The sequence below is a fragment of the Furipterus horrens genome, unplaced genomic scaffold (assembly GCF_987537825.1).
Source record: "Furipterus horrens unplaced genomic scaffold, mFurHor1.1.pri manual_scaffold_3, whole genome shotgun sequence".
NCBI lineage: Eukaryota > Metazoa > Chordata > Mammalia > Chiroptera > Furipteridae > Furipterus > Furipterus horrens.
Window position 1 is genome coordinate 21,346,365 of NW_028327173.1, and position 13,360 is coordinate 21,359,724.

Sequence of the window (13,360 nt, forward strand, 5' to 3'; positions counted from 1 at the left end):
CGTCTCCCCAGAGGGAACCAGAATGTGTTACCATCAGAAGGGGACAGGGACAAGGAGCCAAGAACATGTTTTAAGTAATCTCACAGGACTAACCTTTCCTTGAAATTGACCTCCCACAGCCTGCTAATTGGTGAAGGGGTGGCTCTGGCCATATTTTGTCGCATGACTCTATCCTGGCCACAGCTGATGGGCCAGCCATGGCCACCTGACTCAGCGACTTGGTTCCTAGACCAGTGAGTGGTCCCAGTGGTGTATACAGCTCAGTCCTCACTTAACATCGTGATAGGTTCTATGACTTCAAGTGAAACAACGTATAACAACCACTTTTACTGTAGACTACTATACTTGAGAGTTAAGTTCCTACCACATTCTCATCAATGTTATACGGAAATGACATTGAATGAAACAGCATTATTCAAAGATCTGCTGTGCTGGCTGGTCTGGCTCCTCAGAGTGGACTGTGCACACCTCAACTCTACGTTCAGTGAGAGTCTTGACATCAACCATGATGGGATTTACATGGTGGTGTCAATCCCTGCAGACTGGGGCTTGCTTTTTCCCCACAGAGCCAGTTGCTAAACATTTACCAGCACACCACTCACTGGCTGCCTCTTCAACCAGATTCTCCATTCCATGACTTAAGATCAAGTTAGGAGATGGTGGGCACCTGACGGGCAAACCCTGTGGACTAGGGGTTGGGTGGCTGAGTTGGGCCAGACATAGAAGGACACAGGAGGCAGAAGGCAGCATTGATTGCCAGAGGAGACCAAGAGCCAGTGGCCACCTCAGTTCCCAGCTTGCAGTCGCTACCTTCTGGCCAGGTTTAATTTCCTGCTTGTGCTCACATCAATGAATTTAGTTGCTAGTGATGTAACATTGGCTAGGTACTTAATCTTTCTGAGATGATTTTCTCATACTTAAAATGAGGGATATAACAGTAACCAATTTATAGGGTGGATGTGAGGATTAAATGAATCAATACATGTCTAACGCTTAGAACTGTGCCAGGAACTTAGTAAGCACCCAATAAATGTAGTTGTGATTGTTATTATTTGACGTAGCTCTGCTGGATCTATGTCTTCTGATCAATGAACCCTGACTAGGCAGCTGAAGATGGGAATTTCTGGGGGCAGCATCTGAGCTGGCATAGTTGGGTGGGGCGGCTGGAACAGGTGAAGACTTTGCAGGTAGCGGTGACACTCAGGGCAGTGGAAGTCTGATTTTCACCTGCTTGCCTGGAAGCTCTCAGAAGCTTCCATTGTCCCTGAGGGCCTCAGCATACATATTGAGGACAGTGTTGATGGCCAGAGAAGTAGCTGCAGAAGGAACTTTAGCCCCCTTATTATTCTCACTTCAGCCCAGTCCCCTCTACTGCCCCCACCTCCACCTTGGGCCTCTGCATAAGATAAGGAGGGAACTATTCCTAAGAAGTTGTCCACTGTTCCAGGAAGGTCTTCTTCTCAGGAAGGTCTTCACCCAAAGCATGAGGCTATATGAGCCTTGGACTTAGAAATCCTGTTCTTGGACACACTCGGCTTGGTCTCATCTCTAATCCAGGGGTCATCATTTTCTCTTTAAAACAGAAAACAACTGTTCTTTGGTGAATTCTTTGTACTCCATGAACCTGCTGGAGAAGGGGTGGGCAAGGAGAGGGAGAAGAAAAGGTATGTTTTCTGGAGCACAAGGACGCCTGCAGGGCGGGCAACTGGCATCCCCACTGAACATATGAGAAAACAGACCCAGCAAAGGTAAGGAATTTGTCCACAGCCACACGCAGAGTTAGAAGAGGAGCTGATTCCCATCCAGGTCTTACATGCTTATGCTTAAGTCTCTAGTGCCCCAGGGTCCTGTGTGAGACCCTTAGTGGATGTTCTAGGGTCAGATGAGAGCATGGTCCCAGAGGAAGGGATGTGCCAGATCATAATCATCAAGCTATAACCTGTTCTTGGACACACTCGGCTTGGTCTCATCTCTAATCCAGGGGTCAAAAGGCCTGGATTTTGCTTCTCTAGTTTAAGTAGGAGGCACAGGGAACCTTGAAGTGCTTTTGAGAGGGGAGATAGCTTTTATTTCATATCATTGATAACTGCAGCTTGCTTGTAATAATTACTAGATTGTAAACACCATCATGGTTGGTTTACAGCCAGAACTACTATCCTACTTGGGAAGAGTGGAGGAGGTAAAAACACAAGACTCTGAGAACACTACATAAAGGATTCAGGAGACCTGGAGTGAAATCCCACCCTCTCAGGGCCTCAGTGTTCCCAACTGTCAGACAGTAGCTCAGGGACTCCCAGCAGCTACCTTTCCTCGGCTCTGTGACCCCCTGTCCTGGAGGACCTGATGACCTCATGCTCCTATTTGGAGCCTGTGTTTTCCCCTGTGGAAGATGAAGAGTCTGGACAGCAGCCATGGATGAGGAAATGTCTCTCCTAGATACTGGGTCCAAACAGACCTATGAGCCCCAGCACAAGAAAATGCCATGTTCATGGACTTTGACTCTCCAAGGAAAAGGGCCACAAGGACACATTTGGAATAATTATTTTATTATAATGCCAACAACAGGACTCCCAGCCTATAGAAAAGCCTTATAAGAGTTTATTTAAGCCAAATTTTGAGGACATGCCTGGAAGCAAAATCTCAGAGGATTGAAAAATGCTCTGGAGAAAGGCAGTTTTGCAGTTCCTTTCATTCATTTAAAATCAAAGGAGAAAACATAAGGTACATGCAATCCATTGGTGGTAGGTTAGGGAGGTGGGAGAAAGCAAAGTGGGGAAATCTCTAGGACTGGATAAAAAGCAAAATGGAAAAACATAATTTTTACAATGGTGGGTACAAGATAGTAATTAACATTTACAGCACATAGAGATGGCATGTGGGGAACAATGAGGGTTCTGGTGGTCTTGTGCTCTGGTGCCTGTGGTTGTGCCTTTGAGGGGTCTAGAGAAGAAAATTACTCTGACATTTTAAAGGTACGTTAGCCTCGATACATAAGAACAGTGGACAGGGCTCATGTGAGCTCAAGATTGACCTTTGCTAAAGAAGCTGTAGGCCTGGGATATGACTACCCACCGTGGCCTGCCCAGTTAGGGATTGATGTGGCTGCTGAGCTTGTCAGGCCTGCTATGTAGCCCCCTCTTTATTTCACAGTCCCTTTTTTATTCACAACAATCTTACTTAAATATGTACAAACTATGCTTGAGGGCAGGGGAAGTGAAAAGTCAAAGCCAGGATCTGGATGCCACTGGTGCTTCTCCCTCTGTGGCTCAGGCCCTGAGGCCTGAGCTCCTGTGCCAGGTGTCCAGCTGCTGACCTCACAGACTCCTGTAGACTCTGCCTTCAGGCAGTTATGTTCCCTTTTTGTGCTCCAGTATCCTCAGGAAAAAGGGGGTGGGAAAGAGTTGCTAAAACATTTCCTCAAGGGGCCTGCCCTGAATTCGGTAAGGTCAGAGGTGAATGGTCTAGTGCCTCAGTCCCTGTTTAGAGTGAGGAAAGATCTTACATGTGAGAAGCTCTCCACCTGACAGTTTTTTTTTTTCCTTTTGTCATTCAAGTGCCTGATTTGAGCTTTGATTGCCATCCACACTTCAAAGAGAGTAATCACCAATGTATTTCCACACCCATGGAGGATCCTTTGTTTTAGAGATCTTAGTTGGTTACAGTGATTAGCCACTTGGGCCACTTGTTTTTCCTCTTCTTGAACTTTAAATTCCTGTTCTTATATTTTAAATTCACCAGAAGAGTCCACGGAACGCTAGAACCCTACCTTCCATCCCAATAAAAGTGGAACCCTAGGCCTGCCTGCTCTCCATTGAGACCTTGCTGTGTGGCCCCAGGTGTGCTGTGTAATTTCTGGGTCCTGTAAATAATAAACCTTTATTCTCTTCAGTGTCCTGATGGGTTTTGCTGAAGAGCATTTTGTAGTCATAAAAACCACTGCGCAGGTCCAACCACAACTGTGTCCATAGGCTGGGACCAGCACAAAACACTCTCCAAGGCCAGGGCGTCCTCCTCCCACACACAGGAGGTGGAAGAGCTGTTTTCCTCCCACCTCTCCCTGACCTCCAAAGGGCCACGCTGCTTCCAGAAGGGGCCCGGATGCCTTCAGGATCTCTCCTTCCTGTTCCGCCTACTCCGCATCCTCAAAGTGCCCAAGGTGTCCCCGAGATGGGGCGAGGCCTGGCCCTGTCCCCTAGTCACGCACCAGAGAGTACTCCTTGGGCGCCCAGAGCAGGCGTGGGTGGCGGATCTCGGCCCGCCGGCCTATTTCCGGGCTCCAGCAGAACTCAGGCGACAGCACCTTGGCGGGCTTGTACAGCCAGAAGTACTTGTTGAGGTGGCTTTCGTCGTGCCAGCGCGCTTCGAGGCCGCGCACGCGGTCCCGCTCCTGGCCCTGCGCGCAGTGCGCCGTCAGCGCGCGCACTGCCTCCACTCTGCCCCCAAACAGGGCCCCGTGGTAGTAGAAGTCGCCCTCGCCCGGCGCCAGCGCAGCGGCCGAGCGGGCGTCGCGCTCATAGGGCAGCAGCGCCCGTGGCCAGTGGTAGTGCCAGGCGTGCAGCTGCGCCACCGAGTCGGCCAGCGCCTCGGGCCCGAAAGTGCCAACGAAGTACTGGTCCACGTCCATGCAGAACACGAAGTGCGCCTCGCGGCCCAGCCGGCCGCCCAGCGCCGCGTGCAGTGTGCGCATGCGCTCCATCGACACGTCCTGCCAGCGCCGCTCGCGGGACACGCGCTCCACGCGCAGCTGGCGGCCCGGGCCCAGCAACAGGCGAGGCACAGCGGCCGGGCGCTCAGTGAACACGTAGTACACCACGCGCTGGCCCACCATGAAGTGCTGCTCCGCGGACTCCAGGAAGCGCGCCAGGTACTTCTCCAGGTACCTGGAGGGTGCGGCGGGGCCCGGAGTCAGCCTGGACTCGGCCCCTTGCGGGACCTTGAATGCCTTCCTCATCCCCTCCGCTACTTCTCATCTCGCCTCCCCTCCCCTACTCGGGCTTCCTGCTCCTCCGTATTCAGGTCCTCAGTTCTGGGTCCTGCAACCTTTGTCCCTGGAGCTTCTGAACTCTCCAATCCCAGAATCATGCAAGCAGATTAAAGATGATTGCAAATTGTTTGCCACTGCTGCCCTCGGGGGCCCTGCTTTTCCTCCCTTGAACACGGACTCTCCCAAGGAGTTGCTGCTGTCCTGGCCTTTAAAGGGCTGGCAGCATTAGCCTTGGTCTCTTCAGAGCTCTGGGTCTTTGCTTATATGAGCCTCAGAATTGGGGTGTGGCAGCGATGTGAGGAAGTCCAAACCAGCCACACAGAGAGGCTGTGTGTAGAGACGCGCCCCACCAGTTGGCTTTTCTACTGGGACCCAGACATTGGGGGGCAGTGACAAGCACCTCTCTGGAGTAAGCTATGATGCAAATATGTTGTTTTAAGTTCCTGAGTTTATGGTAATTCCTTACATAGATAAACAGAAAGTTGTAATACAGTATTCCCTCACTTATTGCAGGTATTACGTTCTAGACGACCCCCCTCCCCCGCGATAGGTGAAAGTCTGCGGAGTAGGAACCTTACATTTATTTTAGTATTTATATATATATTTTAAGGCTTTAGAAACCCCACATACTTATAAACCATTCCCACTCCCTTATTAACCCTTTCCACACTTTTATAAACACTACTTATGTTCTTAAACATATTCTACACTCTTAAACCTACGTAACTTTAACAACATACATATACAGTACTGCAAAATCCTGCGATATAGCAAAAAATCCGTGATAAATAATTATAATATTTTTAAAGATCCCACAATACAGTGAGGCCGCGATAAGTCAACTGTGATATAGAGAGGGACTACTGTATTGGAAACTTTGCATTGACAGACTTTGGGATCCCAGGGTTCTGAAATAAAATAGTAACAATGCCTAATATGTCTGAACATTCATCATGGGGCAGACAATGTGTATTATTGCATTAAATCCTCACCATTTATTATCTCTTATTTTTCAGCTGAGGAAACAGCAATGAAGAGCTTGAGTAACTGGTGCAAGCATACACACAATTGGTAAGTTACAGAGCTTTGATGTGAACCCAGATTGGCTCTGGAACTAGAACCTTTACCTGTACTTGCTGTATTACTGGTAGATGTGTGAGACTGGAATCAAAGATGTTGGGAGCCTCAGCATCTCAGGATGTTAGACTCACAAAATCTTGGAATTCAGGGTCTCAAGACCCTGGAATTTCTGGACCCGGAGATTCTGACCCCTAGGGCTGGTGCAGGAGCACCCTGCTTAGTATCCGGAAGAGAAGCAGGGGCACCAAGGCTCTGGGAGAGGCCAGCAGTTCTGCCCACCTGGTGCATGGGTCAGCGGTCGGTCCTGTTTGCCCACTTGCCCCATCAGGGGCCCTCCTGGCTTTCTCTCCCTTCTAGAGTGTGGGGGTAGGAGTTGGAGGAGCTCTGGGGTATCCAATGACAGAATTCCCTCCCCAGAATTTCAGTATCTTCCTGGATGCAAAACTCTATATTCCCAAAGCAGTCTGTTCCATTATTACAAACTTTTCCTTTAACTGCCCTGAATTCTACCTCTGTGCACTTTACTTAGGGTTTCAGGATCTGATTGCCACTCTCAGCCAGGAGTCTCCTTTGCATCTGGAAGGTGGACATCCAGCGGGGCACCCCTGCCATCCATAATGGGGATGACAGTGCCCCTGGCATTTCTTCTCCACCTGCTTCTCTGCTCCTTCTCCATACCTGGGCACCCTCTGGCCCTCGATTGGCCTTCTTTCCTGCAGTGATTTTGTCCTCCACCCTCCTCTGTCACCTGCCCCCATGTCTACTCCCTTGGCCTGGTCGTTATCAGTCTGTCCCACTCTGCGAGCCCCTCATCCTTCCAGCTCACTTCCTGTGATGCCCATCCTCAGGCCCTCCACCGAGTGTCAGGGCTGGCTCCCTCTCAGCACCCCCTCCTCTTTTCACTTTCCTTTCTACCTAGCTCAGATTCACTCCCTTGCAGAAACCCTCAGCCCCACAGCCCCTTTTCCTTCATCAGGTTTGTGGGCAGGCCTCCCTCGCCCCCTTACTTTGTGCCTGCATTTGAGCTGCTGACCTCCAGTGGGCCCTTAGTGCAGCCAGGTCCTTTCCTCTGTTCCCCAATTGCTGTCCCCTCGTCTCACCATCCTCCCCTGAAAATCGCCATTGTTTTCTCATCACAAACCCGATGCTTCCAGATGACCACCAGCCCCTGGGCAGGTTCCTTCTTAGACATGGTCCAGAGGCCCGGGCTGCCTGTGCAGGGTGGGGTGGGGGGCTCCGCAGTGTTGGTGTCCAGGAAGGGCAGGAAAGAGCAGGATGGTTCTGCCCTCCGCCTGGGACAAGGGTGCTGTCTTTGCCTTCCGCGTCACCTTGGGATCCTTTGGCAGAGGGAACAGGGCGCCACACCACCCATAGCACGTGTACACCCTCCCACTCCCTGCTTGGATAGCCCTGCCTCCCTCCCCAGGCCTTACCTGCCTACAGCAAAGACAGTCAGCCCAATGGTGAGGTTCTGCTGTATAGCCTCTTGTTGGGCCACATCTGGATCGAAAGTGCCATCCCAAATAATGGGGGCCCCCCAGGAGGTACAGGTCAGGACTTCAGGCCGGTCCCTGGCCAGGGAAAGGATGAGAGATAGGTCCATTCATCCACCCACTTGGCAATGCTCACTTCTGTCTCCCCATACTGGGCCCTAAGGACCCCCAGGTGCTGCATTCCTTGTCCCTAGCCCAGAACCAACACAGACAAAGGGTCAGGAGGCGTGGAACCTGCTGGGCCACTGGGGGAGCGTCTGGCTCTGCCCCAGTGGGGGCTGTGAGGAGGGTAGGGATGCTGGAGCACATACTGTAGGGAACATGGGCGATCTTGGAGTGGGAGGGACAGTATCTCCTTACCAGAGATGCAGGAGACCCGAGAAGTTGTCCCTCAGCAGGGACATTCTGGTCAAAGGGCAGGTGCCCATGGGGATGAAGGTTTCCAGATACCTGTTGGGTGGGGGCAGCAGTGAGGGGCACGCCAGCCTGCTCAGGAGCGCAGTCTCTCTGCCCCTTACAAGGAGGGAGAGAGCCCACAGGACACGTGTGGGGGCTGGGATCCCCGCCACCCTCCTCCCTCAGGGAGGTACTTGGAAAGATCCACTTGAATCCTGCCCCTGTGGGCCCCACCTGGAGGGCTGGGGGAAAGGGGGCTGTACCTGACTGCAGGGAACCCATACAGGAACAGCCCCGAGGAGCCAACTGCAAACAGGATCAGCCGCCAGAAGATTCTTTTCCAGGCCCTGGGGGGTGGGGAGGGGCATCAGCAACATACTCTTTAATTCTGTGATTATATTCATATACACACATATGAGAAATTGTGCAATTTAATGTTTGATTTTATTTTTTTAATGTGAACATATTATCTTCATATGGTACAGACATTCAAAGATGCAAGAGTATATACAGAGCAAGGTCTTTTTTCCTATTCCCAGACCCGCGGCTCCTGTGCTTGGAGACAGCCAGTTTCTTGTGTGTCCTTCCAGAGTCTGCACAGACAGGCAATGTGGCAAATATGGTAGCAAATTCTCTCCCCCCCTTCTTTTTCTTGTCTTACTCTGTAATGCTTTTTATACCCCCACAGATGGTAGCACAGTAGATATGCCATTTTGTACCTTGCATTTTCCACTAACATTCTGTCTTTGAGGTTATTCCATCTCAGTACTTAAAGTGCTTCCTTACCCTTTTTTCCACTGATTGGCCATAGCATAATTTACCTGAACAGGTCCCTTCTGATGAGCATTTAGATGTATATCCTTTGCTTTTCCCAGTAGTGCTGGGGTGCATACACTCAGGCAAGTTTGGAGGTGGTAACATTAGGTGTGGGGTGCTTAGCCCGGGAAGGGGCTGGGATTGACCTTGGATGAGAGAGAGTCTGGGAGGGGCGGCAGGGAAGTTTGTAGCTTGGTAGCTGGAAGGTGAGAGCTGTCTGGGACTTAGGGATGAGTCTGTCTGTTGTGGCTCTAGTCAGCAGGCTGGATTCCTCCAGCAGAGCTCAGCAGCTCCATTTCTGGCTCAGAGGAGGTAGACTCTGGGATTTGTCCGTGGCTGGTTGTTTTCCAGGAAGGGCCTCCAAAGTTGAGGATCTTAATAAGTTCCTTCTGGGGGTCTCATCTGGCTCTGCCTGTCCTTGCTGTGTGCCCCTGTCTCTGGAGAGGCAGGGCCCATATGGTGATGGGCATAGACACTGGGGCCAGACCCTTGGGTTCAAATCCCAGTTCTCCCACTTATTAGCTGTCTGAACATGGGCAAGGTTTGGGACGTCTGGCTCATCTATAAAATGCGGATAATAAGAATACCTACCTCAGAGGGCTGAGTTATTACACACTAAGTAATCAGAACAAGGCCTCACAAATAGACGTAGCTCACTCAGTAAACTTCAACTACTATTATTCCTGAGCAGAGAGTTAATGATAATAATATTATTCCCTCTCTGTCCCTCCTGTTCCACCAGCCACCACAGGGACCCTGCCTGCTTATCCTTCACCAGGACCATTCTGTGCTTCCAGTCATTCCCCAAACAGCCCCCCAAAACATCTCATAAAATGCCAACCTGACGTAACAGTTTCCACATCACATGACCAGGCAAATCCTCAAAGAAGAAATGCATTTAGTAGTCAAACTTGGAAAAATGTCCACCCTCCCTAGTAATCAAAGACATGCAAATTAGAACAAGCTGGTATGTTTTGCCTATAAAATGAACACGTTTGAAAAAGAAATAAAACTAGCCCCACTGCAAGAATGCAGTGAGAAGTGCATCCTTACCCCAGCCAGTGGGGCTCTAGAGTGCTGCAGCTTGTTTTTGGAAAGCTACTTAGCTATGGGAATTGAAGCTTTCAGTCTTCATCCCCTTTAATCCAATAACTTCAACTTCTGGCAGTCTGTTCAAAGGAGATAATCTTCAGTATGGAAAAGGTTTATGCATGAAGCTGTTCACCAGTTTCTGTTCATTCATGCAGTCAACTTATATTTATGGGATACAAGCTCAGAACCAAGCACTGTGCTAGGTCAAGGTTTCAGAGGGGAGGCAGACATGGACCTGTCTTCAGGGAGTGGAGTGAGGAAGGTGGGTGGCCCGGGAGTAGGAAATGAGTCAGTTGACAGCGGCAAACAGATGAATGGAACACTGCACATGAAGGCTGTGATTAGTGTAAACACGAGATGCTATGAGGGCAAATCGGAGGGTGGCACCTGAGCCTTGAAGTGGGGAGTTAGGGAAGCTTCCTGGAGGAGGTGACCTCTAAGCTAGGACCTGAGGAAGGTATCCAAGCAAAGAAGGTAGTTGAGGGGAAAGGGAGGTCCATGAAAAGGAAACTGTGCAAAAGTGATCAAGTGTCTTTTTTAAGATACTACATCCTCTATCAGACTTCTCTCCTGGAAGTGGGGTGGGGCCTAATGGTGGCCCGGAGCCTCTGATGGACTGATCTAGGTGTCACTGGCACAGTGGCAGAGGACACCTGGGGAACTGGCACCACCTGATCTCTCCACTTGGATATCTCACAAACATCTCAAACTGAGCCAGAAAGGGACTTTCAGTTTTCCTCAGAAACCTGCTCCCCCGCTTGGATCTCCTCCATCCTGGGAAGTGACATCGCAATGATGTACCCCATTTCTCAAACTGAAGACCCGGGAGCCTTGATTCCTCCCACCTCTCATGCCCCACACACAGTCCACCAGCAAGCGCTGTGGGCTGTCCCGTAAACACACGCCAGTCTGTTCACATGCCTTCACCGCCTCTCGTTGCGCTCCAGGCTGCTGTCTGGACACCCTTCATAGCTCCCCTTCCACCGTCCCTGCTTCTACTCTCGCCTCCCAACAATCCATATTTCACTATTCTTAGAACAAAACCCGCACGCACCCTGGGATCTGGACTGCAGAGCTCCCTCCGTCTGGCTCCTGTGGTCTCTTGTGCTCCCCACTGTGGCCCAGCCCCAGCCTTCTTGTTTACCTTTGCATGGCTTGCCCTTCTTGCCATTTGGCGCTCAGTTAGGATTCTCTGTGCACCGTCTTTCACCCCTTGGCGTCTCTCTACCAGTGACTACGAAGTCTTTGTGTCCAGCGCAGTCCTTCACTGAGCACTGACTGGGCTCAGGGATGGTGTGTCCTGGAATGCTGTGTCTACCTGGGTGTCCCACAGACACCTCAAACTCAGGGCTTCTCAAACTGCAGTTTGCATTTCCCTGGATCTCTTCTTCCTTCTGCGTTCTCCATGACTGGTCCCAGTCACCCACTCAAGTGGGACCCCTTCTCCCTCACTCCGTAGCCATTCAGTCCCCAAGTTCCATTGTCTTTGCCTCCCCCATAGAGCCCTAAGCTCCTTCCTCTCCACCCCACTGAGCTCTTCCTGCCTCATCGTTTCTCATCCAGATAGGTTCCAGCAACCATCTCCTACCTTGCCTCCTGGTCTCCATCCTGTGAAGTGTCCTACACTGGCTTTGACTTTGTGGCCTTTCACCTTTGTATCTTTGCCCAGATTGCTCTTTTTCCAATCAGCCACCACCAAGCTCCCAATCATTCCTCAATACCCAGCTTCCCCCTTGGGGCATCTTTCTTGACCTTCCCCTTCAACACCTGCTCTCCCCAGGGCCTCTCCTGTGCAGACCTGTACACTAGCATTTGCCGAACTAGACTAGAACTGTCTGTCCCACTAGGCCGTGTGTTTTCTGTTTTATTAGACTTCCGATTCTCGGTGCCATATCTGAGAGCCTGCCGCATAGTTGGCGGTATTAATAATTATTTGTTCAGTAAAGCAATGAGGTAATCAGTGGGCTCCTTGTCCTCATTCTCTTACCTAAACTGACGGTTGATCCTTTGCGCTTAAAACTCTTTTTTCTTTAGGGTCCACTCTGTGCTCTTTATGAATAATGCTGGAAACTTACTGAGTCAGACACTCTGCTAAGAGCTTTATGGCCCTGTCTCACGGAAGTCTGACACGATCCCTTGAAGAAGATGCTATGGTTACCTCCACCTTATAAATGAGGGAACTGTGGCTCAGAAAGGTTTAATCAGTTGCCCAGGGTCACATAGCTATGAAGTGTTGGAGCTGAGGGTTGAACTTAGATCCGTCTGACTCCCAAGCCAGAGCATGGCATTTGGGGCACCTTATGACCTGGCCTCAGCTCAACCATGAGGCCCATCTTCCAAGGGTCCCTGTTGTTATTCCCCGTAAGCTTGGCTCCTCCCAAGGCTCCTCACATTCTCTACAAATCAGAGTCTCTCCTGCAAAAAGCCATCTCTCTTCTCACTCTCTAGCTCCCTGCTGAGCTCCTGGAGGGCTGGCCACACCAAGGCCTCTCTGCTTCCTCCCAGTAACACTACTGCCCGGAGGTTCGCAATGGGAAGTGCTGTCTGCTGCTGGGGAGGAAAAGGCTGGAGCGGGCGTCTCTCTCCTCCCACTGCTGTACTGACCTTCCCAACAAGGGTAGGGCAAGCCAATGCTTATCTGGGGCACTAGGCCTCCACCGGGGGAGCTGGCCCCAAGTGGGCTCAAACTGTCAGGTCCGGGAGGGTTTTGAGACCCAAGCCAGCAGTTGGCACCGGCCAGCTCCTGCCACCCTTTCCATGCCCCGGCCTGGGAGCCCTTAGTCCACAAGACCCCTGTCTGACTCATTCCTCCACATTCTTTTCTTCGGTATTTTCAAAAGGACCCCCTCCACCCTCCTTCCACTGGCAGAAGGAGGTCCCTCAAGCTCACCCCATGCCCTGTTCCCTCCTTCCTTTCAAGAAGGAATTAAAGATCAGTCATTAGTTCTTAAATGGAAACACATTTCCACTCCTGGACAGTCACTTCCATGGGAATATAGAGAACTCTCAGTTACAGTGGGGGATGCAGCCCCTAGGTCTTCGTCCTCTGGCTCACCAAGGGGATCAGAGTTAAGGAAGCAAGATGATTTATCTTGCACTTCATAGGCTGCGTGATCTCTCAGATCTTCTCCTGCCATCTCTACCCTTGGGCCATGTTCCTCCTCAGAGTCACCTTCTCCCAGGACCGCCTTGGTGCCTCCTCAACTGTTTTGGACCCCACGCCAGCTTCCCCCCAACGCAGGCAGTGTCTCTACTCACCTTAGTCCCTCTTTGAGAGCCATGTCGTGAAGCGAGGAGTACAGCCTTCCAAGAACTCTCTCAGCTCGGAGCCAGGAAACAAATAACCTGTTCCTTGTGACCGGGACAGAGCTGTTACAGGCCATCTGGAACCACACCCACAGGAGCAAGCAGGGATGAACTGCCTTTAGTGGGACTTGCTTAGGAGCGGCACCTGCTGGAGGAAGTGGGCCCCAGGATGGGGTGGGGGCTGGGAACCCCC

General features: G+C 51.1%; 1 protein-coding gene across 1 annotated transcript; it reads right to left on the reverse strand.

Annotated features, from left to right (window-relative positions):
• Window positions 1-3,464: 3,464 nt before the first annotated feature.
• A3GALT2 (alpha 1,3-galactosyltransferase 2) lies at window positions 3,465-13,360 on the reverse strand. Its single transcript, XM_090269059.1, has 5 exons — window positions 13,120-13,360; window positions 8,217-8,300; window positions 7,918-8,007; window positions 7,498-7,635; window positions 3,465-4,880 (listed from the first exon to the last, which is right to left on the reverse strand). The coding sequence occupies exons 1-5, from the start codon at window positions 13,242-13,244 to the stop codon at window positions 4,193-4,195; spliced, it is 1,125 nt and encodes a 374-aa protein (XP_090125185.1). The 5' UTR covers window positions 13,245-13,360; the 3' UTR covers window positions 3,465-4,192.

Coding starts and splice junctions, on each gene's coding strand:
- A3GALT2 (XM_090269059.1), bottom strand. CDS start 13,244: ATGGCCTGTAACAGCTCTGTCCCGGTCACAAGGAACAGGTTATTTGTT. Junction 8,301..13,119: donor GCTCTCAAAGAGGGACTAAG/GTGAGTAGAGAC, acceptor CCCACCCCCCAG/GGCCTGGAAAAGAATCTTCT. Junction 8,008..8,216: donor TATGGGTTCCCTGCAGTCAG/GTACAGCCCCCT, acceptor CCCACCCAACAG/GTATCTGGAAACCTTCATCC.